Below are 23,630 nucleotides of genomic sequence, written 5' to 3' on the forward strand. Positions count from 1 at the left end.
CAGAACAAAGAAAAGTCAAGCAACTGGCCAAAGAAAAGTAATGATTTTGCAATGCAACCTAAAAAATATATATATAAAATCAAGGAGGCTAATTTAAAACAGACTAGAGGCTTGAGAGTTGGTCTTATTTTTGGGATGGATCCAGAGTGTTGAAGGAGACAAAATGAGTCGCGTTCTTCAAGAGATGATGACTGAAGGAAGACTTGTAGTCAAAAGAAGGTGTGATGGTTGTGGTATGTCTAAAGATGCTTGTTTTCTGAAACAATTAATTTATCAGGGGAAAAGAAACATCTTGAATAGAGTGAAAAGCAAGATGATAGGGAGGTACAAAATAAACATCAGAGAAGAATATTTCAATCATATGTCTTTAAGTAAAATCTAGCTTCATAGGTATAAACAATGTCAATATTAGGGACAGACACATAAAACTCTATTGCTAGTTTCTATTTTTCCTTTATAGACAGTATTAAACTATAAACAATGAATGTTTGATTCACTACAGTTTGCAAGCTGACATTTCAAAAATACGGTTGCATGTAGAGCTTCACAATGAAAAACATTCAATGCTATTAAATGTCAATTATAAAAGGGTCTTCTCACCAATGCACTGAGGTGGTTGGGTCCACGTTCCCTTAATACAGGTAACTGAGCTGTGACCAACCATTGTAAAGTTGTCTCTGCAAGTGAACTCTACTGAGTCTCCATGCTGATAGGAGGGCCGTGCTGGGGACACGACCTTGCCATCCGTCAGATCAGGTACGTCTCCACATGTACTGTGCTCCTCTGTGAAAATCCCACAACAAACATTCAGCTTTCAGGTGCAAGTGAGGTCTTGATATGAAGAGAAACACAAAGTGATGACGTAAGTCTAACCATTGAAAGTGAGTATACATTACCAACACACACGGGCAAGGGTGTCCACTCTCCGTCCACGCACTGGATTTTCTTAGCGCCCTTCATCAGGAACCTGGGGTTGCAGGCATACTCCACCACCTCACCATGTTTATATTTCTCTTTAGGTGTGTCTGCAACTGCCCCGTTGGGGAGATGAGGAGGTTGATCACAGGATTGTACTTCCTCTATGGTAGAAATTCTATGTAAGTACAGATTAAAGTGCCTCTTGTACAACTGAAAATCCAGTAAAATGAAGAGATTTTTTCTTTAAGCTATGACTTGCTATCTAACTTACCTTTTGAGAAAGGAAACAGAATGGTGTTTACGCCAGATGCATGTCTCCCAGTTCTGCTATGATACAGAACTAGCATGTTGGACAGACATGTAAGCCCAGGAAACGTTTGCTATTCTAGATCAGGGGTGGGGAAAGTCTGGCCTGAGGGCCATAAAAGGCCCGAGAAATCATTTGATCTGGCCCTGCCAAGGCATCAGAGGTGAGTTAATTACATGTTTGACCAATTCCAGAAGGAAGAGTTTTCAGTTGATAATTTTGCATCACCTGTGAATGATTTCATAAATATCCAAAGGCCCTTGGCAGAAAGAAGTTGCCCTATCCCTGCTCTAGACCATCTAAACCCGTATGCAAATCAATGACCAGGTAAGATCATGTAACTATTCACATTCCAAGGAAACATTTCATCAAAATGTTTTTTTTTGGAATAAAAATCATTGGAGGCAAGCATTTGATCAACAAATTTTACCTCTACGTAATATGGTATATGGCATTGAATGAACTCTATGATGCTTGAAGAGTGTTTAGAAATTCTCAGGAAAACTTGAGGTGAGATCCATGCTGATAGAAATATCCAATACCAATGTTGGAAGTTATGCAATAATTATGACTAAGGAGTTCACTCTAGCGTCGCATAAGATGTCCATCGATGGAGATTTTCAATATTTAGTCCAAAAGACAACTAAAGATTGCTTCCGTAAATAAGGAAGTGTGAGGTATCTACTACCCAACATCAATTCCTGGCTTATGCACTGAATTCTAGGCACACTGGCAGCCAACAGAATACTGAGAGAGGAAAAGAACAGCTGATATCCAACATCCTAATTCTTGTTTGAGCAAGTGTCAGAGAAATAATCACCTTTACATGTCGGAGGATTAGGGGACCATCCAAAGTGGTAGCACTGTATTGAATCTGGTCCAAGAAGAGATTGGATTCTATATCTGCAGTAGAATTTCAACACGTCTCCAATGACATATTTCTCTTTCTGAGGCTGAGCAAGTAACTCCTGCTCTATATCGGGAACGATGCACTCTCTTTCTATAAAAAGGGTAAATAATTTAATGAGAACATAAGACCAATCTGTGCCAAGTAAACTTTACATGTCATGTAGAAATTAGTGGCTGGGTGTTACATATACAGAGAGGATCGCAGGCGTCTTCAAACTACGGCCCGCGGGCCACATGCAGCCCCCAGGGGAGTCTGATTCTGCCTGCCAGGTTCTTTGGGCAGTGAGCGCAGCCGAGGTGTTACAGTAGGAATTCGTAGTTCATATAGTCCGGCCCTCCAGCTCTCCGAGGGACCGTGATCTGGCCCCCACTTTAAAAAGTTTGAGGACCCCTGCTAGAGTATTAGTGAGAGACATATACACTGACTGGCCAGATTGTGATGATCTCTGAACGCATAATAATCTGGCCACTCAGTGTGTGTGTGTGTGTGTGTGTGTGTGTGTGTGTGTGTGTGTGTGTGTATTAGAGGCCCAGTGCATGAATTTGTACATGGGTTGGATCCGGCCAACCTGGCCAGGGGGAGGGGACACAGGCAGTTGGTCTGCTTGACTGCTGGTCGAACTCCTGATCCAGGGGACAATTTGCATATTAGCCTTTTATTCTATAGGATATACACTGAGTGCCCAGAGTACTATGCATACAGAGATCATAATCTGGCCAACCGATGTCTAGTCCTAAGTACAAATACACATATGTAACACTGAAAAGCAAAAAATTAAAAGTTTCTGTTAACAAAACTGTGGGTTTGATCTTAATTACAATTAGAGACTTTGGAAATCAAAGACTGCTTTGAAGTCCTCTGCTTTACCTTCTCAGTGAGGCCAAGATTTGGACTTAGACCTCTTTATTTATTTATTTATTTATTTATTTATTTATTTATTAATTATTGATTTCAGTGACGAAGGGGGAAGGAGAAACAGCAATGTACAGAGAGACTCATTGATTGGCTGCCTCCTGCACAGCCCACACTGGGGATCACCTCACAGCCCCAGCCTGTGCCCGGAAGTGGAACGGAACGGTGACCTCCTGGTTCATAGGTCAATACTCAAGCAGTGAGCCCCACAGGCCAGGCAGATCACCCTTATTTTTTAGTTTAAGAGAAGGAATTGCAGAATTAAGAAGCGGGTCAAGAGATGGAGGGAACTTAGAGCTTCATCTTGGAGGGGGAACCCAGCCCATGTCAGTACATTTTGCCGTATTTCCTTAGGTGGGAGGGTAAAAGCCACTTTTACAGGAGTATGTGATTGTGTCTCCCACTCCGTATTTGCTCTTGTCAGCACGGAAGTGACTGTTTGCAATTCTTGGAGGGTCACAGGCCGATTCTGAAAAGTAAAGGGACATGTGAAGTACATATGAAATCTCCTGAAAGTCATCCAGGACAGGAGAATCGGTGAGTGTCTTTTTTTCCCTCTGTCCAAAGTGCAAAGGGGCATTCAAATGAGCACCCTGTCCTTACGCGTATATTAGCCACGGTTATATTGTAACTAACAGAAAACATCTGGGCCACCTAGACGCAGGGTTCAGTAAAATATGTCTGCCGTATGCAGTGGGTGATGTTAATCGACAGGAACCTCAAATGAGCCTTAACTCACCCTGCTGCCTCCTGCATGTACATTTCTGCCTGGCCGGTGTGGCTCAGGCGTTGAGCGTGACCTCTGAACCAGGAGGTCAGGGTTTGATTGTCGCTGAGGGCACATACCCAGGTTGGGAGCTTGATACCCATTGTGGGGGGAGGGCGGAGGAGGGAGCCTATTCATGATTCTCAATCACCACTGATGCTTCTAACTCTCTCACCCTCTCCCTTCCTCTCTGAAATCAATAAATATATACTTAGTGCATGTTTTCTCTCACTTGAATCCACCGTATCTATCAGATTTTCATGCTCCCATTGCAGTCCAGTCTACATATCTCAGCTCTCACTACACAGTATAGCCACACGTAACACCAATGTTTGAAGTCAAAAGCCATGAGACACATATAAAAACACGTTTCCCTAAGAGACCAACCAAATACTATTGGGAAATCTTTGTTAAATTAGTTAAGAATTGAAGAACTTCTGGTGGTTGCTTTCGAGCAGTGGGCATACATCCCTTGACAAATGGATTTATCTCTCATAATCTCCATTAAAGCCAACGGTGCTGGTTAACCATTGCCAGGGCCGGTGCCTCTAGCCAAAACAGTAACAGCTGAGATTAAACAAACGTGTGAGGCCACATTTTTCCTACTGTTAGAAGCCATCATGAAGATTTGGAAGACGAATAATAGTTCCATATTGGCACTCCATGTTGTGAATCAGTAGACACATCCAGTTTGCACAGGGATGGATGAATTGGGCCAAAGGTAGTTTCTATTTATCAGGTTGTGGTACTTTTCATCATTCCTGCAAATGGTTTGTCGTCAGAGATTGTCCCCTAATGAATGCAGAGGCCAAAGTTTTGGTAAATGACCCTCCAATAGTCTTAGCCAGTGGGTTCAACTCCTGGTCAAGGGCGCATGTCTCTGTGGCAGTTTCCATCACGGGCCCTGGTTGGAGCTTGTGTGAGAGGCAACCAGTCCATGTGTCTCTCACATTGATGTGTGTGTGTGACTCTCTCTCCCCCTTCTCCCTCCCTTGCACTCTTTCCCTAAGGTTCATTAGAAAATACACCCTCGGTAAGGATTTTCCAAGAAGTAAAGGCAGATGAAAAAGGTCCAATCCTACTTAAGAAGGAGCTAAATGTTTCAACTCACCTTGTCCACGAGCCCAGGAGACCCACAGGGTGAGGATGACGTGGACCAGGAGCAGCATGGTGGGCCTCCCCGGGTGTGTGAGCGCAGATGGTCTGGCGCTGCTGTTTCGGATTAAGTCTGCCTCATGAGCCGTTACCAAGCGTGGCTCTGAATTTGAGTGAGAGTACAGGGAAGCTAGCTGACTATGTTTACTCAGTAGATATCAAAGTTCAAAGACTTTTGCAGTATCTATAAATTTGCATGAATGATTTATTTCACAATTACCTCCTGAGTTACTTCCCTGACAGGTACTCACAGCTTTCCTTAGGGACAGAATGGACTGGTTCCAAAACTCTAATCTTGAACCACTTCTTGAGGATGGGAGAGGTTCTTTCTCAACCAGGATGTTCCGGTGGGAATAGCTCTGCCTGCATGTCCCTGTGACTGTCTCTTCTCTTCTCCTTGCTCTCACCCGGCTGCAGTCCTTAGGGGTCAGTGGACACCAGCCAGGGTGTCCGCACAGTGTAGGCTCCTGTCTGTAGGGCAGCACTGATTTTTTTGTAAACTCACCACAGACCACACCACCATGTCCAAGGATTTCAGCACATTTTTCACATTTAACCTCCCCCCCTACCCCCCATATGTTTGATGGTATTTAAATGAGAGGGAGGCACAGGGAGAGAGAAAAATATCAAAGGTGAGAAACATCTACCTGCTGCCTCCTGCATGCCTCCTACTGGGGAATAAGCCCATAACCACAGAATGAGCCCTCACCTGGAATGAACCTGTGACCTCTTGGTGAATGGCTCGTCATTCAACCAACGGAGCCACACTGGCCGGCCTAGGCTCCTTTCATTTGAGGGCACCACATATTCAGAGGGAAGGAATGGAGAAAATGGGAAGGGTAAACTCTTACCCTAACCAGGAACTGGTTTGGCCAATAAACTTCTGCTCAGATACTAATTGGAGACTATTTATCACAGAGTTTCCATTGGACTGGGATTTGTTTTCATGTGCTTAAAGAATGGGTTCTGAGAAAACAGAAATTCAGTTCCATATTGACTTAGGGCCAGGGAAATTGCTCATTGACCAGTTAGTTAAGATGTGTAGCTCTAAAACAACCGATTATTTTAGTCAAATGGAAGAGCAAAGCTTCAACTCTGTCAAGCTGTTCAAACCCTACAGGTGCTAACAATGACAACTGCCCTGCTTGCTCACAAGTCTTCAGCCCACAATTCAGCCCACAGTTCACAAACAGCCCAGGAACAGGACTCGGCCCATGGGGATGATGGGCATTAGCTCTTTCCATAACTTCATTCTCCAAGCTAGCCATTGGGTTGAAGGTTTGTTTGTTTATAAAAGGAGGGATTCCTAATTGCTTATATTCATTTCCTCTACTTTCAGATCCCTGTGTGATACCAGAAAACATCATGAATGAAAAGAACATACAGTTAAAAGAGAAATTTGACAAACCCTATTATGCCAAATCCGGGGATGTCGTGGAATTTGTGTGCAAATCGGGACACAAGGCGGTGTCGTCAGAGGAGTCATTTCAAGCCGCGTGTCGGGAAGGGGCAGTGGAGTTCCCCAGATGTGAATGAAGAAGCTCTGTAGCCCCAAATATGTGGCCGGTCCCACCTACTGCTCTTCCCGCCTCAAAGCTTGCCAGTCTTCTGGCATTTCCTGCTCTTTCCTGTGGAAGGTATTTGTATAAAACTTAGTTTTATGTCCTCTCTCTCTCTTTCTTTAACCATCAGATGCATGTGTAGTATCAGAAGAAATCAGGAGAAAACATAACATACAGCTGAGATCCTTAGATGCGAGAAAAGATTATTTTACAGGGGAAGATCATATTGAATTCGTGTGCCAACCCAGCTGTGATGAAGGGTCACCATCATCCGCACTCCAAGTACAATGTCAAGGAGGAGAACTGGAGATTCCCACTTATGAGCAAGATGATAGTGTATGCCAGGCATACCATCAAACGATGACAATGATGATGACGATGAATGATAGAAAATTCATTCAATTCACTCAGAATTCCTTATTATGAATCCAATTCTTCTCAAGTTACTTTTCTGGCTAGGTTTAACTCATTTTTATTCATTAGTCTGAATCTGTGTCAAATACTATGTAGAAGATGTCACTGTAAACAGACATCAACCCACCAGCCACTTCTCATAAGCATCTCATTACAATATGACAAACCAAAATGCTATGTGGGAGCATTTTCCAAGTTTGTTAACTGACTTCTGATTTCAGGTTAATTCTTGTAAGGCAGACATTTTTAAATTGTATGTTCTTATCATTACTACTCATTCTGTGCTTACTCTGTCTGTGGGTGTGTATTTCCGGCATCTCTTCTTCCCATTGGTTCAGGTGTTTTGTCATTCTGACACTTCCACATAGAGAATATTTGTTATTGATTTAGACACTTAGGAATAAAACTTTCCAATGTGCTTGTTTCCTAAAGATGAATTTTAGGATCATGTTGTCAGTGATATTCGAATTTCGTTAAATAAGGAAAGTTTTCTTGGACCAAACTGAAAGCATGAATGAATTGCGGAGAATATACATCTTAATGACAGCACGTCTTCGATCCACAAACATGGACATTTTCATTTCTTAGTCTTGAAATTGTTTTCGCCGTATGTTTTGAAATTTGCAGTGTAGCAATTTTACCAATATTCTGTCGAATGTTATCCTTATATTTAATTATTCATAAGTGATATTAACTTTAAATATTCATAAATGACAATCATTTTTTAACATTCCTTTTTAATGCTTTGTTTCAAATATAAAGAACATGCATTTGTGTATTAGTTCCAGTGGCTCTTTTTGGTGCAGTTCTTAAAGGCTTTCTAAGTTACAAATCTATATTTTACTTTCCTTATACAACTCATTTTCCTCCTTGCCTTAGTGAATTCAATATCACCTGCATTTCATATTTTATTATTAGGAAATACTCTTCATTATTCTCTGGTGTTTCTCTTTGGAATATCATTTCATTTAATACTAGTGTCCTGGGGCACAGACTTGGGCACATTGAACGGAAATTAATTAAAAGGTGGCCTGAGGGGTGGGACTGGGCGAGAGAGGCTGGACACTCCCTGGAGCCAACTCACCACTGTCTCTCTCCAGCCGGCCGCATCTGAGGCAGCAGCTTGAAGGGTGTCTGTGGAGCGAGCAGGGTCCCTCTGGCAGTTGAGGTCCCTTGACCTGGCCTCCAGGTTTGGGCTGAAACTGGCTCTCTGACATCCACCCAGGGGTCCCAGACTGCAAGAGGGCGGTTCTTGGGTGATACACCCTGGAATGGGGCTCCCTCCTCTCTGGTTCTGGGGTGCATCACCCAAAAACTGCTGCTGCCACGTCATCGCAGCTCAGCAGCTCCTGCGTTGAGCGTCTTCCCCCTGGTGGTCAGTGTGCATCATACCTACTGGCTGGTCGGACCATTAGATGGCCTTTTATATATATATTGTAGATTACCATTACCACTCACCTTATATAAACTTTGTTCATACAAGTTTTAAATTTTTCAATGTTTTGCTTTCAGGCAGTCACTTTTTTTTTTTTTAAATACTATTCTTTTTTTTTTTTTTTAAATACATTTTATTGACTTTTCACAGAGAGGAAGGGAGAGAAATAGAGAGCTAGAGACATCGATGAGAGAGAGACATCAACTAGCTGCCTCCTGCACACCCCCTACTGGGGATGTGCCTGCAGCTAAGGTACATGTCCTTGACTGGAATCGAATCTGGGACCTTTCAGTCTGCAAACTGACACTTTATCCACTGAGCCAAACCGGTTTTGGCATCAGGCAGTCACTTTTAAAAATATATACATTTATTGATTTCAGAGAGGAAGGGAGAGGAAAAGGAAGATAGAAACATCCATGATGAGAATCATTGATCGAATGCCTCCTGCACACCTCACTCTGGGGATCGAGCCCAAAACCCAGGCATAGGCCCTGACCAGGAATTGAACCATGACTTCCTGGCTCATAGGTCAATGCTCAAACATACGAGGTGGGCTCAACTAGTTATTTTTTAATACTTACATTGGTCTTTTCTGAAATGGCTCCTAACTGGGTTTTCTCTTTATTCAGTTCTACTTCATCTTTTTTTCTTATTGGCTTGTCATTGTAATCTGATATCAATAATTACGATTAATGGATGCATTTATGCCATTTGCCAATAGCTTCTAATTTGTCCCATGTTTTTCTGGTAGTCTTTAGAATCCTCTGTTTTCTTTTACATTAGTCTATGCTTTTAGCATTACATTTTATACAATTTGTTGATGATTAGATATCTCTTTTTAGTCATTGGTCTAGGATTTATAATATCCATTTCTGGCAATCAAACTGTAGTTGATTATTAACGGAAATGGAGGGGTCTTGCAAGCCTCTTTGGACTTTGATATCTATTGAGTGATCCATGAACTTCACTTCTGGCAGCTCACCCTGCCCATATGCCCACATCATGAAAGAGTTCTTCATATTTCTGAGAATGTGTTGTCTTCCTTTTCAAATGTATTTATTTTAATTTAACATATTCTAGGGGCTCAAAGGTGATATATGTTAAAGATTGAGGAATGGGAGGATGTAAGAATTGAACCCAATGCCCACGTCTCTTATACCTGAATTGAACTATATTTGTGATAGGTATTTCATTGATTCCTGCCAGTCTTTGATCTTTAACCATTGGCTCACTTTCATAGCACACTGGGTGAATGTGTTGTACATGTCCATACTCGGTATTTTACCAGTTTTCCAATCTGTGTTACAATAGCTAGGTCCCTGATTGGAATCTAGTACCTCTTTATGACCTGTTTGAATCATTGAATGTGCTAGATGGATATGAAGATGTTGCATTTCATAATTTTGGGAGTATAGTGAGCTATGGATAGATAGCAAATCTAAGTAATAGCCTCTACCATCTATTGCCAACAGGGGAATGACACAGTTTGGTTTTTGACATGTTTGTGAAGTGATTTTAAGGTGAAGATGGAGACAAGCATTTCCCCATTGTCTCTGGAATAAGAGTCTCAGAACGCCCCCACCCATCATGGAGAAAGCTGAGAACATTGGGAGGGTGATGGGGGGAAGCAGAGGGGTAGGACATGGCGTCCAATTTCCGGCCAGAGACGTTTCATGAACGGAACACACAGCACGCTGGTTTCTCACACTTTAATGAGACGCTTATGAGAAGTGACATCTCCCATCTGGCACTTAACACGAACGTGATTAATGAATAAAAGTGAGTCACACCCAACCCGAAAAATAAATTGAGAAGAATTAGATTAACATGAAAGCATTCTGAATGAAGGTGCAGATTTTAATGTGAAAACTGCCGTGTAGCTCTCATTTTACCAACAAGTGGGAAAGTCCATTTTCCCTTCTCGACATTGTACTCGGAATGCAGATCTTGGTGACTTGGGATAATAGCCAAGTCGACACCTAAATTCAGTATAATCGTTTGTTTCAGAATAAAGCTTTTTCTCATATGACCATTTAAACTCTATCTTATGTTCTTCCAGGACTTCTTCTGATATCACACATACATCTGAAGGTTAAAAAAAAAAAAAAAAGGAACATAAAACTTTAGGTAGTATACAAATATTTTCCACAGAATTTTACACTCTCATGTAGTCCCTTCTACACAGATCTAGAAACTTATCCTCAAACCCTTCTGCAAACCACTGCATTGAAAATCCACCGTGTTGCTGTAACTTAGGGGTCCTCAAACTTTTTAAAGTGGGGGCCAGATCACAGTCCCTCAGAGAGCTGGAGGGCCGGACTATATGAACTACTAATTCCTACTGTAACACCTCGGCTGCGCTCACTGCCCAAAAAACCTGGCGGGCCGGATCAGACTCTTCTGCGGGCCGCATGTGGCCCGCGGGCCGTAGTTTGAAGAACCCTGCAACTCATTGTAAACTATCAGTGATGGAAAGTTGGTACTCTGTGGAACCTGTAATCCCTGTGTGCTCCAGTCAGCCTTCACAGTGTCCCCTCTGCTATGAAGGGCTTTCATTAAAGAACCCTTGAAGGGGTGGTGGAGGTGGAGAGGGAGGAGGGGGCATAAGTGGTGCTGGGGGAATACATTACAAAAAAGACAAATAATTGTTTCTTGCTGCTGTTGCTCAAGAATTTTTCAGATGTTATACCCTCAGCCATGACTATTTGGTGGTCAACAGAAGAGGCACAGCCCTCTGTTGTAAGCAGCAGACATGCCATTCATTACACGTGGATACTAAAGGACTTACCTAAGCATTTGGGTGGCTCAGACCACTCTCCATTGCGGCACATTATTCTCCTGTTTCCTGCAAGCACATAGCGGGCCTGGCACTGATACTCCACTGAGGACCCGTGAGCGTAGACTGCTAATGGATTCGAGATAATGTCTCCATTGTCAATAGCGGGAGGGCGCCCACATTTTCCGGAGGAATCTAAGAGAGGAGATGGTCTGATTTATTGGGTGAGCAGTGGATTTTAAGGGAGCTGCGGAGTAGCTACACTCACATCCTCCTGGCCCCAAACCCACTTACAGGAAACGATAGAGCAACAAACCCAAGTAACCAAGTGAGGGCCAGCTGGACAGGAGTACAGTGGCCAAGTGCTTACAGAAGCTGCTCAGAGAGTGTGGGGGGTGGGGGTGGGGGGGAGAATGAGGCACCCTACCCTTGCACTCAGGTGGGTCTGTCCAATTTCCGTTTAAGCATGTCACCACTTCATTCCCGAAGAGGCTCAGAAGGTGCCTGCATTGATAATGTGCTGTCTCCCCATTTCGATACCTAGACTTCTCCTCAGGTACATAGGCATTTAGCACTGGGGGAGGGCTGCCACAGGAGAAATCTGAATAAAGAGGAAAAAATGGATCTCTAATGCAGCGATCATTTAGATGCAATTGAGACGGAAAGTCTTCATAAATTTACATGCAAGTTTGCAAAAAAGAAGATAAAACTTTTTTTTTTTTTTTTTTTTTTTTTTTTAAGAGGCAATTTTCTACTTCTTAAATTTCTTTCCCATCCTCTCTCAAAGGTTAATAGAGATTTTTTGGGCCAATGAGAAAGATGATTATTCTGTGCAATAATTTTTAGTTTGATGTAGTCCTATTTGTTTATTTTTTTCTTTTGTTTTGCTTTCCAGAGGAGATATGTCAGAAACAAAATATTGCTATGAGAAATGTCTAAGATTTTATGGCTCATGTTTTTTCTTCCAGGGTTTTTATGGTTTACTAGAGGCCTGGTGCATGAAACTCGTGCACTGGGGGTGCGTCCCTCAGCCCAACCTGCACTCTCTTCAATCTGGGACTCTTGGGGGATGTCCGACTGCTGGTTTAGGCCTGATCCTGGCAGTTGGACATCCCTCTCACAATCTGGAACTGCTGGCTCCCAACCCCTCTCCTGCCTCCCAGCCTGATCACCACCTAACCACTCGCCTGCCAGTTGGATCAAGGCCTTTCTGCTCCCCTGCTGGCCTGATCACCCCTAACTGCTCTTCCCTGACATCCTGGTCTCCCCAACTGCCCTCCCCTGCTGGCCTGATCACTCCCACAACTTTTCTCCCTTGCTGGCCATCTTGTGGTGGCCATCTTTGACTACATGGGGGTGGCCATATTTGATTACATGGGGCGGCCATCTTGTGTGAGGGCGTGAGGGTCAATTTGCATATCACCTCTTTATTATATAGGATAACCTTACATTTACATCTTTAATCTATTTTGAGTTCATTATTTTATAAGTTATAAGAAGGTGGTTCAATATCATTTTTGTGTGTGTTGTGTGTCTGTCCAATTATACCAGGACCATTTATTAATTAGTGGCACGCCAATAAATTCAATAAAAATTTAAAAACTTTTCAAAGTACAAAAAATGATGTTTTTTTTCTGAACATTTTTCTTTAAGTTTAGTAAAATGAACACAGATTATATAAAAAAGTCAAAGTGAATTTGTAAACCCAAGAAACGCATAACAAACGTTATTTGGCAGCCATATGTGGTTCTCAAACATCATATTTTTGAATTGTGACTTTAGATCCTTAGAAAATGAGCACGGTAGCCAGGTTCTTAGACAATAAGTCAAGTATTGCCATGCTTTGAGGAATATCGCATGGCTAGGGAAGATGATCACTTAAGATTTCCACAGAGAAACTGAGGAAAAAGAAGAGTGCACTGTATTTACAGTTCCCTACACACACTCCGATGACTTGAGTGCCTAATGGCACTGCAGAGAGAGCTGTGCAGCTCATCGGGGGGGCTTCGGGGGGATGCAAAGCAATACGAGGCTGAAGCCTCGGTTCCCAACCAAAGAGGGTGTAGAACCCGCTGGGAATTGCTACGTTTTTGGGGTCACAACCCCTGAGCTTCTGAGGCTGAGGCTGAGCAAGCCTGTGAGTTTGCATTTGACTTTCTACCCATTCCCCCAGATGCTAACACGGCTGTTTCAGGGGTCACACTCTGAAACAGGGCTCGGGGGCTCCAATGCCCACCATTGATACACATCCCATTCCTCCATGTTGAGGCATAGACCTTCCTTCATCTGGCCTACACCGGATCCGATGTCTATTTTTTAAAAAATATGTATTTTATTGATTTTTTACAAAGAGGAAGAGAGAGGGATAGAGAGAAACATCAGTGAGAGAGAAACATAGATCAGTTGCCTCTTGCACACCCGCTACTGGGGATGTGCCCGCAACCAAGGTACATGCCTTTGACCAGAATCGAATCTGGGACCCTTGAGTCCACAGGCCAACGCTCAATCCATTAACCAAACCCGTTTTGGCCCCATCTATTTTTAATGATGCTAGAAGCCATTCACCAAAATACCTTTGCATGTGGGTGTTCCGATCCAAATGCCTTCCTTACACTGTACAGTACCGGATCCTTCCATTTGGTAATAGCCTGAACACCTATAAGACACTTGTGCTCCTGACTTGTATGAGTTCTTCAGCTGGCCTACGAGGATGGCATTGGCAAAGCTGGGTGGTCTAGGACAAGTATTTCCTGAAAAAGCAACAACAGAGACTTTTCAGTAAATCTTAAAAAGTACAAATCAGGCAATAATTATACTCTAGAATAATAGACACACATCAATGCAATGCCTACTCTGCAGTTTTCAGAATAGCTTGAAAATGTGAGCCATCTTGACTCAATTACATTGGATAATTTTACATTTATCAAAAGTGCAACGTGGAGATGGTGGTATTGAAAGCCTGAGGAGATGGGCATACAGGTCCTGATTGAGACCAGACTTCTTACATCCAAATTCTTATTTGTCCACTCAGGCCACGGACACTATGTGCATTTGATATTTTTTTGCTTCTGTCCAAATCTTTTCCCATAATTGCATCACACATCTTAAAATAACTACGTTGTCATTGACTTCAGAGAGGAAGGAAGAGGAGTTGAGAGACAGAGACATCAATGAGGAGCGAGAGCCACTGGTTGGCTACCTCCAGCACGCCCCCTACTGGAGGTTTGATCCTGCAATCTGGCATGTGCCCTGACTGGCAATTATAATGTCGCCTCCTAGTTCATAGGTCGATGCTCAACCACCGAACCTCGTGGGCCTGGCTACATCAACCATCTTAGAGCATTATGGATTTATGAGGAGATAACTGATAAACTCTCAGTGCATTGAATATTGATGAGGTTGGTGAGCAGGGACCAGCCATGACACAGGAAGAGATGGGAAGTCTGAGGGTGCCCATCAGAGCACATGGACAGTGAACATGGATGACATCAAATGAAATAATTTGGCTCCTGTTGCCAAACTTCTCATATGACTATTAATTCTTCTATTAATTCTCTAGCAGAATTCAGAACTTTTAGAGAGAACTTCTAGAATTAATGCAGTTTTATAGTTGTACCATGGACGCCCTGAACTAAAGATATTCATTAGCATTAGAATAAAATGAAATACACTATACTTGTGCATTCTGGTGGTTGGGACCAATTTCCTCCTGAGCAATCAATAGCTGCAGGCCCACGGACCCGAAATCCGGGTTCACAGGTGTACGTGTATTGTTCCCCATGTGGATAGCTGCTTAACATGGAAGGTGGATTAGCATTGGAAATTGCAGGGGGTGGCCCACAAGGAAGTCCTAAAAAAAAAAAACAAAAGAAAGGAAAGAAAGAATGACTGTGTATTTCATTAACTGAGCTTCATTTCATGTCATATTTGGTACTTTCATTTGAAATCAAATGATCACACGGGTGCTAATATCACATGACAGAAAAGGCACACAAATGCTTCTAGAATCACCAAGATGGCTGTCCAGCTGTCAGCTTGAGCAAGAACTTGAACGAAAACTGTGAAACACCTGAGAATGAGGGTGTCAATGCTTCTCTAATCAACATGAGCAATAAAAAAAAAAAACAACCTCCTCCCCCCCCAAAAAAAAACCCCACACATTGAAAATCATCTTAAGAAAAGTATCCTCTACTGTAAGAGATCAGCAGGGACAATGGAGGGAGAACATAAATCTTTATGAAACTGGAGACAAAGCCTTCATTGCAACCCATATGACTATGCAGGAATATGAACAGGTACACTTATCTGAAGAGTTAGGTTTCATTTAATCACATTTCAGGTTTTGTAGGGAAAAAAATGCCCGAAACACAAGTGATTTCATAAGGAGCCAATAAAACTAATAAAAACAGGCTTGATTTGTTTATGTAAAAATCATTTGGTAAACATTAAAACCTATATAAATGATATGTAATGGTTTTATACTTTTATAATTCTAAAGAGTTATTTCTCATGACTTTGATGACTATGATGGGTTATCTTACTGACCTGTGCCAAAACAGAACGTTAGTTTACATGCTGTCCTTACCTACACACTGTGGGGAAGCACTCCATTTCCCCAGGTGGCATGTTATCCCATCTTCTTGAGATAATTTGAAACCATCCTTACAAATATAACTTAAAGAGGTGCCATGCTCATAAATGGGTTCCAGTGTTTCTCCTCCATCTTCTGAAGATCTGGATGACTTAATGCTTCCATGTTCTATATGAGGTGGTGGAGAACATGGAGTTTTTTCTATATGAAAGATAGAGATCAAACGGAGAAGCACAAAGATAATGTTTTTTAAAAAAATATATTTTATTAATTTTTTTACAGAGAGGAATGGAGAGAGATAGAGAATTAGAAACATCGATGAGATAGAGACATCGACCAGCTGCCTCCTGCACACCCCCTACTATTGATATGCCCGCAACCAAGGTTCATACCCTTGACTGGAAACGAACCTGGGACCCTTGAGTCCGCAGGCTGACGCTCTATCCACTGAGCCAAACCCATTTTGCCAAAGATAATGTTTAAATTGAAAAATAAAACCCAACACTGTTTGTTATTTATCCTAGGGACATTGGGACACATTAAAGTCTGTAATAATTAAAAATATTTGAAGCTTGCAAAGCTAGATGTGCCCACAAAGTTGATGTTACTATCCATTTGTCCCATATGCCTCTTCAGTCTCCTGCTGTTCTTCTTGAGGAGTGAAATACCCATAGACAGAACTTTGGCATTTCCACAGTCACCGGAAGTTTCTGTTTGCATTCATTTCCCATTAGAAGTGAAATAATGCTTATTGTTTTCTGCACCTGGATGGTATGTACTGTTTGGAGATGAAGTGGAATGGATAGGGGAACGGGGTTCATTTTGTTCCTTTACACAAAGCTGGGGTGGAGGGAGGGGCTGGGGGCAAAGGGTTACCCTCATCGGAAAGACATTTCTATTGTTAGCGACCCACTACTGACCCACACAGCGCGGTATTGACTGCCATCGTCCATCCTGGCACACCATTTCCTCTCCTTCCTGGATCAGAAAGTTTTCTTGACAGAGGATAGATATTTTTTCTCCTTCTTGATAACTCACTGTGAGGGTCGTAGGTTGAGAATTGGGGATCTGAGGTGGAGGTGGACATCGTGGTGCTTCTAAAAACATTAACATCAGATTTCTTGATGAAAACTCGTAAGTCAAAAATATTAGAACAAGAACTCAGTGACTGAAATGATCAATCATAATGCACCTGGATACACCAAACGGTAATGCTCTGTTCTGTGCTTCAATAGGTTATCTTTCCATCTTGTTTGTCACTCTAACATACCTCACTGGGCTTATATTCCCATGGCCTTCCCTGTAGGTTCTTTCCTTTATTCCACTGTGATCCATCTTGGGTAGTTTAGCTTATGTAAAATGCTTTCTGAATATTCTAGGAAATTGGTAAAAATATTGATAGTGGGTCAAGGTGCCCTCCAGTTCAAGAAGATCAATACAGACATGAAAAGTGAAATGAACCCAATGTTACTGGGATTGGTGGTGCAATAAGACTCAGACATGAGCACAGACAGATGCCTAGATGGATAGATTCCTACAGCGATCGGTGGATGCAGACATAGATAGATCGGTAGCTAGATGTGTACACCCATAGGTGCTTAGATAAATGCACAGGTTACAGGCATAGGCACATCTGAAGGCAAGAAGTTGGTAGCAATGGGATTCCAATATTAACGAGCACACCCACTGCCAATGTGACTGTACTGCTGGGTGGTGTGTTGATAGCTGACCAAGGCACATGATACAATTCATACTCAGGGACAGTGTTTTGGTTAGTTTCTAAGTTTTCTTCCAGTTTCATAATTATTGTCATAATACATAGTAAAAATTTTTTTAAGACAGAAAGAGACACTTTTTACAAGGGAGAAAGAAAAAGCACATTTTGGGAATGATCTAAAGAAGAGCTCACCTGTGCAGGTCACCTCAGGCTGCCATTTTCCATTCATGCAGACTGAGTGTTTCTGCGCTGATTTCCTCCCACATGTGTAACTGATTTTCCTATTATGCTTATAGTTTACCCGATATGACAACTTGGTCTCAGAGGCAATTGCCCTGGATAATTTACACGTCTTGATTTCACCTGTTGCTGTAAAATGAAAATATTCCATTGAAGACACTAATTTTGAAAATCCAAGCAACTGATACAAAAAAACAGAAAAACAACACAACAACTATAGAGTCTAGACTCTAATGAAATAGGACTTTAGGACCATAAATTCCACCAGGAAAGTTCTTTCTGATCATGTTACAATGTGTGATCATATAGTCCTATGTCCAGTATTGACATTTCAGAGAGAATAGCCATATAGTCCTATGAAGTTTCTGAGAAAATCTTGCCCTTTGCGGATTACAAGGACATTGGGGTACAACTTTTGTCTGACTTACATAGGAAAGTTACTTTCCTATGTGTTAAAAAGGAAAAAGTATCTGTGGAAATAGACTATGTGAATTTCCTAGTTTTATTATATATTTTTCAATAAATTTAATGTACAATAACAGGTTGGTCTAAGTTGTAGGGTATAGAATGTGAACATTTCAGCATATCTTTACCACGATCACCAAAAACTAGAATAAGATATTGCTTGTTTGTGTTTTACATCGTAACCTATTTTGAATATACATTCTTAGGATCTTTGAGAAGCTATTTTATCTACCACATCATCCTATATCTAATAATATTGTATAGGCATAATAACACATTTATACTGGTTTCAGTGTATTTTAGGTACTATAAAAGTTTTCATACACAGCTACATATTTAAAAAATGCAATGCAGGTGGCAATCCTTTCTGAATTTGATAAGGCATCAGTGTAGATCTTAGGTAGTTTTTGTTCATAATTTGTTAATGATAAGAGTCAGGTGAGGATAAACAGAACAAAGAAAAGTCAAGCAACTGGCCAAAGAAAAGTAATGATTTTGCAATGCAACCTAATATATATATATATATATATATATATATATATATATATATATATATATATATATATATATAAAATCAAGGAGGCTAATTTAAAACAGACAAGAGGCTTGAGAGTTGGTCTTATTTTTGGGATGGATCCAGAGTGTTGAAGGAGACAAAATGAGTCGCATTCTTCAAGAGTTGTTGACTGAAGGAAGACTTGTAGTCAAAAGACGGTGTGATGGTTATGGTATGTCTAAAGATTCTTGTTTTCTGAAACAATTAATTTATCAGGAGAAAAGAAACATCTTGAATAGAGTGAAAAGCAAGATGATAGGGAGGTACAAAATAAACATCTGAGAAGAATATTTCAATCATATGTCTTTAAGTGAAATCTAGTTTCATAGGTATAAACAATGTCAATATTAGGGACAGACACATAAAACTCTATTGCTAGTTTCTATTTTTCCTTTATAGACACTATTAAACTATAAACAATGAATGTTTGATTCACTATAGTTTGCAAGCTAACATTTCAAAAATATGATTGCATGTAGAGCTTCACAATGAAAAACATTCAATGCTATTAAATGTCAATTATAAAAGGGTCTTCTCACCAATGCACTGAGGTGGTTGGGTCCACGTTCCCTTAATACAGGTAACTGAGCTGTGACCAACCATTGTAAAGTCGTCTCTGCAAGTGAACTCTACTGAGTCTCCATGGTGATAGGAGGGCCGTGCTGGGGACACGACCTTGCCATCCGTCAGATCAGGTACGTCTCCACATGTACTGTGCTCCTCTGTGAAAATCCCATAACAAACATTCAACTTTCAAGTGCAAGTGAGGGCTTGATATGAAGAGAAACACAAAGTGATGACGTAAGTCTAACCATTGAAAGTGGGTATACATTACCAACACACACGGGCAAGGGTGTCCACTCTCCGTCCACGCACTGGATTTTCTTAGCGCCCTTCATCAGGAACCTGGGGTTGCAGGCATACTCCACCACCTCACCATGTTTATATTGCTCTTTAGGTGTGTCTGCAACTGCCCCGTTGGGGAGTTGAGGAGGTTGATCACAGGATTGTACTTCCTCTACGGTAGAAATTCTATTTAAGTAAAGGTTAAAGTGCCTCTTGTACAACTGAAAATCCAGTAAAATGAAGAGATTTTTTCTTTAGGCTATGACTTGCTATCTAACTTACCTTTTGAGAAAGGAAACAGAATGGTGTTTACGCCAGATGCATGTCTCCCAGTTCTGCTATGATACAGAACTAGCATGTGGGACAGACATGTAAGCCCAGGAAACGTTTGCTATTCTAGATCAGGGGTGGGGAATGTCTGTCCCGAGGGCCATAAAAGGCCGGAGAAATCATCGGGTCTGGCCCTGCCCAGGCATCAGAGGTGAGTGAATTAAATGTTTTACCAATTCTAGCAGGATAATTTTTAAGTTGATAATTTTGCATCACCTGTAAATAATGTCATAAATATAGGCCAAAGGCCCTTGGCAGAAAGAAGGTCTCCCATCCCTGCTCTAGACCATCTAAACCCATATGTAAATCAATGACCAGATACCATCGTTTAACTATTCACATTCCACAGAAACATTTCATCAAAACTTTTTTTTGGAAAAAGAAATCATTGGAGGACAGAATTTGATCAACAAATTTTACCTCTACCTTATATTGCATATGGCAATGAATGAACTCTATGATGCTTGAAGAGTGTTTAGAAATTCTCAGGGAAACTTGAGGTGAGATCCATGCTGATAGAAATATCCAATACCAATGTTGGAAGTTATGCCATAATTATGACTAAGGCGTTCACTCTAGCGTCGCATAAGATGTCCATCGATGGAGATTTCCAATATTTAGTCCAAAAGACAATTAGAGATTACTTCCTGAAATAAGGAAGTGTGAGGTATCTATTTCCCAACACACATTCCTGGCTTATGCACTGAATTCTAGGCACACTGGCAGCCAACAGAATACTGAGAGAGGAAAAGAACAGCTGATATCCAACATCCTAATTCTTGTTTGAGCAAGTGTCAGAGAAATAATCACCTTTACATGTCGGAGGATTAGGGGACCATCCAAAGTGGTAGCACTGTATTGAATCTGGTCCAAGAAGAGATTGGAATCTATATCTGCAGTAGAATTTCAACACGTCTCCAATGACATATTTCTCTTTCTGAGGCCGAGCAAGTAACTCCTGCTCTATATCGGGAACGATGCATTCTCTTTCTATAAAAAGGGTAAATAATTTAATGAGAACATAAGACCAATCTGTGCCAAGTAAACTTTACATGTCATGCAGAAATTAGTGGCTGGGTGTTACATATACAGAGAGGATCGAATAAAGACTCTCCCTGGAAGTGCGTTATCTATTTTGTCTGACACATCCCTCACATTCATAGGGGACCCTCTGATAGCAATAGATGTGTCCTGAAAACTTACTTGAAATATCAACTCTCTTATATTGGATCTGATTTTATCAATAATCCCAAGGATTGTTTGGTTTTCAAAGCTTTACACATGCTGTTCCCATGAGTTGGAATACCCTGGATCCACCCAGATTCACGTTCTATTTCTAACCCCGGAAAACAAACAGCAGCTTGGCAGACATGCAGGAGGTTCGTGTAACTGTCCTCAGAACTATTCCCAATCGGAAAGTAAGGAAGTCCTGTCGGGACCTGCAGAAATGAACCCTCAGCCGGGAGGTGTCAAGAACCAGCTCGGGAGAGAACTGCTGAGGAAGTGGGAAAACATATAATGTGGGTTATGAGTACCCAGGTTTACATTATATAAAAGGTTGCATTAACTAAACAATTATACGCCACACACACATTTTGTTTATTTTGATGATCATGAAAATCAGTACTTACCATGACAGGTGGCTGCATCAGACCAACCATTTTCACCACACACTATGGTACCCGTGGTGCCTCCTTTTCCGTTTTTATATCCATCCCGGCATTCATAGACCAACCTGTCATTGACCTTAAACCACGTGCCATGACTTTTGGCTCTGGCATTCTCAAATACTGGCATGCCACAAGATTCTAATGCAAAATAGAAATGAAGATTTCACTTCTAATATTATTGAATGGACAATCAAGTTGTGTTAAGTTCCATCCCAAGAATAAAGAAGCTTTATCACTTAGCATGTCCTAATAAATTATGCATCATATACAAGTAATTTAGGCATAATAGTGATAAATCACTGTCCTAAAATCATTACTCATAATAAAAGCATGTATTTCTACACAGCAGTTTTACCATCACTTAAATCAATCAAAACATATATTTTAAGAACATTTTTCTTAATGCAATTAAACTTCGACATTCATTCCATGTTAGCAATAAAACAGGCCATAATAGATGCATTGTACTTTTTTTTGGCAAAGCAGAATAGCATTTTGTGAGTGTATATGCCAATGTTATTAGCAATTGTAACATATTTGCCAGAAAAAAATGAATTAGCTCAACAAAAAGTTATTTTTCAACAGAGTAAATTTAACATTCCATACAATTAAACATTCTATACAATTCTCCTTTAACACATACTAATTTTTACAGCTCACATGCTAATTTAGCTTTTTCAGATATTTTTAATGATGGTATATTCTTTTATATTTTTTGAGGTTGAATGTAAAGATAGTTCTACATTTATAATTAATACTACAGGCCTGGTGCATGAAATTTGTACAGGGGGCCGGTGTGGAGATACACACAGGCCCCCTAGACAGATTGCAAATCGCAGGATGTTTTATGGTGGATAAACCTTGAATGGAATGATGGAGTTATGTCTACCCTACTACTAATTCATTGTAAAAGACAAAGGGAAATTACATGGATTTTCTCCCAAATTTCTTATTTAGATTTTTGAAAGAGAACTACATCAGCTTCCACCACCCCCCAAAAAATAAATCAGTTAAAGTAAACAATTATTCAATAAAATAATGGACACCACAGTCATGAAGGACTTACTAATGCATCTGGGTTGAGCGGACCATCCCTTCTGGAGACATGTAATATACCCGGATGTGTGACCATCTTCTGTTACATAACCTTGATTGCACTGATATTTTACTTTTTGATTTTCGAGAGATATAAATATAGGCACAGTAATAAATCCATTCTCAATTTTTACCTTTGACGTTAAACATGTTGCTAAAAGAAAGAGAGAGTGAAAGGAAACAGTGAACATATGGTTGGCAAACAGTTTCCTAAGGACTCACACAGCATTACAACCTAAGAAATAAGGGCATTTGTCAGTGGAAACCTGGAAAATTCCTACTCATCCAAAGCATTGTGACAGTGAAAGTAGGTTATGAGTTTCTAAAACTGTGAAATCTAGATATTAAAAAAATTTGGGGGGACTAAGCCAGATTCGAAACACTCAGGATGCCTTGTGGGAAGTTATTAAAAATCTGTTTATCTCATGATTCTGAAAGCCCCCAGCATGCCCGAGCTCTCCTAGCGCCAGGCCCTTTCCTGTGACCCATTGGTTTTCAATCTTGCTAAGAGGTGCAGCCTGAGTGCTCTCACCATGGGAAGCAATGGCACCTCAGTGAGGTGATGGGTGGGCTACACAGCTCCATCTGGTGGGCATGTCACTGCGTGTGCTTCTGTCACAATAGCAAGCTGTCCCCGTTAAACACATGTGATCCCCATTGTCACTCACACCGCATTCCTGCTGATAACGGAAAACCCAAGTGAAAACAGAAGCACCTGAGCAGGAATCAACTGGAACCCAAACACTAGGAAATGTAGAGTGAAAAGGAGGCTCATTAAAAATATGCACTAAAACTGACAAAGAAAGAACAGCAAAGAGGGTGCCAGCCCCACAGACAAGGAGGAAGTGGAGCCAGATTCATGAAAAGGACCCTGTGAGGCACATGGACACGGCCAGTGCCTAACGAAGGTTCCCGAGACACAGGCTCACCCCATGGCTTCTCCATTCTCACTGGGGCTTGGTTGG

At 41.2% G+C, this 23,630-nt stretch overlaps 1 protein-coding gene across 12 annotated transcripts in view; it reads right to left on the reverse strand.

Moving 5' to 3' along the window:
- Positions 1-23,630, reverse strand: part of CFH (complement factor H) — a 132,458-nt gene that overhangs the window by 12,530 nt on the left and 96,298 nt on the right. For 9 of the 12 annotated variants that reach the window (XM_084868659.1, XM_084868665.1, XM_084868655.1 and 6 more), the window contains exons 10-14: positions 22,637-22,819; positions 21,532-21,708; positions 2,046-2,225; positions 897-1,079; positions 601-783 (exon numbers count right to left, since the gene is read on the reverse strand). In XM_084868659.1, the coding sequence (XP_084724785.1) occupies positions 601-783; positions 897-1,079; positions 2,046-2,225; positions 21,532-21,708; positions 22,637-22,819 (906 nt within the window). Of the gene's footprint in view, positions 1-600; positions 784-896; positions 1,080-2,045; positions 2,226-10,073; positions 10,465-11,167; positions 11,351-11,582; positions 11,757-13,728; positions 13,906-14,831; positions 15,006-15,740; positions 15,948-16,666; positions 16,844-17,655; positions 17,833-19,263; positions 19,447-19,559; positions 19,743-20,710; positions 20,891-21,531; positions 21,709-22,636; positions 22,820-23,630 lie in introns of those variants that run through there. The other 3 variants (XM_084868658.1, XM_084868662.1, XM_084868657.1) reach the window with 3 other exon arrangements.

This window comes from Pipistrellus hanaki (genome assembly GCF_964339955.1).
Source record: "Pipistrellus hanaki genome assembly, chromosome: 20".
NCBI lineage: Eukaryota > Metazoa > Chordata > Mammalia > Chiroptera > Vespertilionidae > Pipistrellus > Pipistrellus hanaki.